Genomic DNA, 5,377 nt, shown 5'->3' on the forward strand with positions numbered 1-5,377 from the left:
CCAGGGACATCCATGGTTGCCATGCATGCGCACAGGCGCTGAAGCGCACAGAGGACACAGACGGCGCCGGCCTTCTTCTCGTCCCCCTTTGCTTCCAAGGCGGTCAAGGATACCGCCCCGGCCGCCCATTGCCGCGCCTCCACATGTAAAACGCCGAGCGAGGCCACCACCCGCCGCGCCATACAATACTCTCCTCTCCTCTCCTCTCCTCTCCTCTTCTCTCAGCAGCAGGCAGGCAGGCAGGCAGGCAGCGCCACCGCACCGCGCGCGCCATGCAAACCCACACACCTCAGCAAACGCAAACGGCCAAAACCACTGCAGGGAGGCGAGTGAAAGCATCTCTCCTTCTCTCTCCTCTTACATGGCTCCTCGAAACCCACATATAAATATACCGTCGCCTCGTTGCCCGTGCGCCCTCACCTCTCTCTCTCAACACCCCCCTCTCTCTCCCTCCGTGTGTGAGCGTGAGCGGCTAGCTTTGGTATGCGGAGCTGCCGTGTCTTCTCCTTCCTCTATTTTATCGCCCTCCGCCTCCCCATTCTTCACCTCCCGAGAAATCCCCTCGCCTAGCTCAGCGAGCACGGCTCGGTTTCTCACCTTCCCCCCGCGCTCGATCGGGAAAATAAACTCATCTCGAGACCCAGGAGTTACCGTCGTCGATTCATCCCGTTCTGACCGCGGCCCCGGCGTCATGGACACCTCGCAGCACTATCCATGGCTCAACTTCTCCCTCGCTCACCACTGTCAGTACCCGCTCGCACCTCTCCTCTTGTTTTTCTCGAATCCATCTTCAATCCCGGTGCCGTCTAGGTTTCCGTGTTCGTGTGTTTCGGCCGTTTACGAGATGTTCTGCATGTGTTTGCGCGAGCAGGTGATCTCGAGGAGGAGGAGAGGGGCGCCGCGGCCGAGCTCGCCGCCATCGCGGGCGCAGCCCCGCCGCCGAAGCTGGAGGACTTCCTCGGCGGAGGCATCAACGGAGGAGGCGCCGGCGCCGGCGGCCCGGTGTCGGTAGCCGAGACGGCCGCGGCGGAGATGTACGACTCGGACCTCAAGTTCATAGCCGCCGCCGGCTTCCTGCAGAGCGGCGCGGTTGGGGCGGCGGCGCCGTCGCCGGTGTCTTCCCTCGAACAGGCTGACCCGAAGCTGGCCTTGCCGGCCGCGGCGGCTCCGGTGCCGGAGCAGAGGAAGGCCGTGGACTCCTTCGGCCAGCGGACGTCCATCTACCGCGGCGTCACACGGTAAGCTGTGGCAGATCGATCCGTCTATGCCAAGAATCCTAGAAAGGCGTTTCTTTGGATTTGTGTGCTCCTTATCATGGATAGCTACTACCATGATGCTGTCTGCATGCAAAGTTGCACCTGGTCACTTGGTTGGTGACTGGTTTGTGCCTATCGATCACAGGCATGCCTCTTGCCTCGTTCATTCTTCATGCTTCCATGGATTACTGGATGCGAACTTGTTGCGATTTGTTCAAGAAAAAATAATCCTTTTTGTTGTACCTGCTGATTATCTCGAAGTCTCTGTGTTGGTGTACGACAGTGCTGAAGCAAATGATCAGTAGCTGCAGATATAGGACTATTTAAGTTGTTTTCTCTGAAATAGCAGGATAGATGTGTTCTTCAGTTTCTCAAGAAAGTTTACCAAGCTCTCTGCGTGACGAGTTTTGGCTGTCTCTAAAATTTTAGGGGATATTTTTGGTGATTTCTAGGCACCGGTGGACGGGCAGGTACGAGGCACATCTGTGGGACAACAGCTGCCGGCGTGAAGGGCAGAGCCGCAAGGGCCGCCAAGGTACACCATATCTTCTCGGTAACCTATTACGAATGCTCCACTATTTGAGTTTGTGTAGCTAACTCTCTTTTATGCATGTCTGACTTCGTGGCTAATACTTGTTGATGGCTGATGCTTCTGGTGTTCAGTGTATTTGGGTAAGAAAAGAAACTTCTAGTTCTCTATGTAGTTTTGTAACATCTCATCTAAAAAAAGCATTGGGTAATATGCTATCTGCCGTAGGAGAGATGGATGACGAAAAATTTCTGTTCAAACTGCAGGTGGTTATGATAAGGAGGAGAAGGCGGCGAGGGCATATGATCTTGCGGCACTGAAATACTGGGGTCCTAGCACCACCACCAACTTTCCGGTAAGCACATAGATAGACCATGGGTGGCTAAAGAAAGAACACTCATGCAAGTGTGTGCAGTAAATAAAAAGTATCAAGATATTTATGTGCTGGATGTATCTTTATCGAGCAAGTATTCTTTCAGGTTGCTGAATATGAGAAGGAGCTTGAGGAGATGAAGAACATGACTCGGCAAGAGTTTGTAGCTTCATTAAGGAGGTACAAGCTAATGACCTCTCGTCAGTCTCTTCGAATTAATGTTGAAACATTCCATGCAGATAATCAAATTGGCCAAGGCACATATGCTTGGGCATTTCATGCATATGCTTCAGATTTCTAGCTTTGCCATTCAATTGGCTCTGAATAAACATGCATGGTTTTGCGGTGCAGGAAGAGCAGTGGATTCTCTAGGGGTGCTTCTATTTACAGGGGTGTCACCAGGTGAATACTTCCTCTCATCTCTCATTTGCAGCCATGTGTTTGTCCTTTTGCGTGTAGTTGTCTAAGTGTCTTTGTCCATGCAATCGTGCAGACATCACCAGCATGGGCGATGGCAAGCAAGGATAGGAAGGGTGGCCGGGAACAAGGACCTCTACCTTGGAACATTCAGTGAGTATACATTTTGCTTGCATTGTGTTAGACCAGCATTGCAAATTTCCTAGCTGTACTGATTTGTGGATGCTCCATGAATCGACAATGCCAGCTCCTGACTGATAGAAATGCAATGTTTTTGTAATGCAAAACTTAACGACATCATATATCTTTTTCCAAACCAACATGATCTTCATATATGAACTGTGACCAATAGATTAACAGGTCAAGCGTGCGATTTCTTTTCTTTGCTCAAATGAAATTCAAGTAGAAGGGACAAGCAAGTTGGGACCATTAGTCAACTGATAGCTAGAAATCACTTTTTTGCTCCCACATTACGATAAAATATACTGCGCCTTGCACGTAGGTCCCCTCTTTTTCTATGGTTTGTACGTACAATCCTTGTAGCTAGATTCGTCGACATATTTTATGTAGGTCAAGACCATCTACTTTGACCAGATGTATGCATGTGTGGTGCCGCGTTTGATTTGAGTTTGTCATCTTTTGCACCATGCATGATGAGTTTGGGGGCTTTATGCAGAGAAGGAAAAGAGGGAACCGTGCATGCATTTTGCTTGATTGCACTACTGCAACCTGAACACTTGCTTTCTTCGTGCATTGCATGCAGCAACCTGTGCTTGGAATATTTTTTACTGTTGCCTCTCGGTTTTCCATGTAAAGCATGTGGGTTGCGGTTAAACTAATAGTACCTTCTGAAACGGCCATTACTGTTTTCAATTTTTAACTAAGCCCCTGTCCCATGCATGGCTGTCACTTAGTCAAACATCGCATAGTAGATGCTAGTAATATTAGTTGCATGGCATGCTGTCTAGAATTGAAAGGTAATAATCCATTTCATTAGGTTCATGGACAACCTTAACATATTTTTAGGTCTTTCTGTTGTAAAATTTTTTGCATGAACGTCAGTAGTAATTTTATTGTTACAAGGAACCTAGCTAGCAGTGTTGATCTTCAGTGCAAAAATTGAAGTTTATAGATACATGGTAGTACGTAGTAGTGAAAAATGTCACTTCCATTTTTGTGTGTATGGTTTACAACAACTAATGCTGCCTTCTACAAATGTGCATCTAGGTACCGAGGAGGAAGCTGCAGAGGCCTATGACATTGCAGCCATCAAGTTCCGCGGCCTGAATGCCGTTACCAACTTTGAGATCAGTCGGTACAACGTGGAGAGCATAATCAGCAGCAATCTTCCGATCGGAAGCATGTCAGCCAGCAGTGGCCGGAGTGCCAAGGCCCTGGAGTCCACTCCATCCAACTCCTCGGATGCCATGCCCGTGGAAGCCAGCACCGCGCCGCTGTTTGCTGCGCTTCCGGTGAAGTATGACCAGCAGGACTACCTGTCGATGCTCGCCTTGCAGCACCACCAGCAAGGAAACCTGCAGGGGCTAGGGTTCGGCCTCTACAGCTCCGGAGTGAATCTGGATTTTGCAAACTCTCATGGCACTACTTCATCGATGGCCAACTGCTACACAAATGGCACCGCCTCACACGAGCAGCACCAGCACCATCAGCAGCTGCAAGATCAGCAGCAGAATCAGACGCACCAAAACTCCAGCAGCTGCTCCTCCCTACCATTCGCCACGCCGATTGCTTTCAGTGGGTCCTATGAAAGCTCCATGACGCCAGGTCCCTTTGGATACTCCTACCCAAATGTGGCAGCCTTTCAGACGCCGATCTATGGAATGGAATGATTCGCGGTGGTGGCTGCTGGCATTTGGCATATGCAAAATTAAAGGGCAGAAGCCATGAGATGAAGACTGACATGGCGCTCACACAAAAAACATAAAGGGAGTGAAAGAGAGGTACCAGTAGTTTGATGGAGACATAGGAAGCAGCATGCAGTGTGCAGGAGAGACACTGACGATTGAGTCAGAGACGAGGGAGAAGACCCGATCTGCTAACAACAAAATGATGGATATGCAGCTAGCTATAGCATATTTGCTTTCCCTTTTGTAGCTTTGGTTTTTTTCCAGCTTTTATCTGTCTGTCGTCGTTGCTGAGCTTTGTGGCCCTCAGCAGCCTGCCTTTGAAGCTTTCGCTTTCTACTGACATGATTCTGCAAGCGCCATCATAGCTTTAGCCAGCCCTGTACAATGGAAGCAGGAACGTCATCTTTGATTTGTAGCTTTCCTTTTCTTTTCCGCTTTCCTTTCTGATCCCTTTAGTTTGGCCCCCTGTTCTGCTAGTATGATTCAGAGGGGATAAATGTTCAAGCTCTCGTCTTGTGTACTGATTACTGACCAAAGTCAGCAAGCAGCATGTAACTCTGAATTGTCAGTTAAGTTTTCGTGATCGGTGAATCTCTCCCAAATCTATACTGCACATAATGCGTGCAGATGAACGTGAGGTCAATGCTATTTCTAATAACTAGCACTATTTTGTATTCTGGCAGAAGAATTCTTTTATTTGTTATTGCACCTTTTCATTTTAATTTGCCGTTGATTTTACTGAATCTCAAGACTGAACTTACTACTTACTAGTGAGGCTCGTATCCGTGTATTGCCAGACAGACCATCCATCTAGGCGCTAAAACAAAATTCTGAAACTTTGGAGTACCCTCTTCCTATTAGAGGGAGTAGTTCTTTAGAAAGGATATAGAGGTGTGGAAACAGTGGCGGACCCAGAAATTTCCTAGAGCCTAGC

General features: G+C 48.8%; 1 protein-coding gene across 1 annotated transcript; it reads left to right on the plus strand.

Annotated features, from left to right (window-relative positions):
* The first annotated feature begins 450 nt into the window (after positions 1-450).
* On the plus strand, positions 451-5,036 carry LOC112898775 (AP2-like ethylene-responsive transcription factor AIL5). Its single transcript, XM_025967062.1, has 9 exons — positions 451-743; positions 872-1,238; positions 1,709-1,791; positions 1,920-1,928; positions 2,052-2,140; positions 2,265-2,338; positions 2,510-2,560; positions 2,652-2,728; positions 3,803-5,036. The coding sequence occupies exons 1-9, from the start codon at positions 692-694 to the stop codon at positions 4,423-4,425; spliced, it is 1,425 nt and encodes a 474-aa protein (XP_025822847.1). The 5' UTR covers positions 451-691; the 3' UTR covers positions 4,426-5,036.
* Positions 5,037-5,377: the final 341 nt, after the last annotated feature.

This window comes from Panicum hallii, chromosome 7 (genome assembly GCF_002211085.1).
Source record: "Panicum hallii strain FIL2 chromosome 7, PHallii_v3.1, whole genome shotgun sequence".
Classification (NCBI taxonomy): Eukaryota; Viridiplantae; Streptophyta; class Magnoliopsida; order Poales; family Poaceae; genus Panicum; species Panicum hallii.

Excerpts from the sequence above, each read along its gene's own strand:
- LOC112898775 (XM_025967062.1), top strand. The coding sequence starts at position 692 with ATGGACACCTCGCAGCACTATCCATGGCTCAACTTCTCCCTCGCTCAC. Across the intron at positions 744-871 it reads CTTCTCCCTCGCTCACCACT|GTGATCTCGAGGAGGAGGAG; the intron begins GTCAGTACCCGC and ends TTGCGCGAGCAG. Across the intron at positions 2,561-2,651 it reads ATTTACAGGGGTGTCACCAG|ACATCACCAGCATGGGCGAT; the intron begins GTGAATACTTCC and ends GCAATCGTGCAG.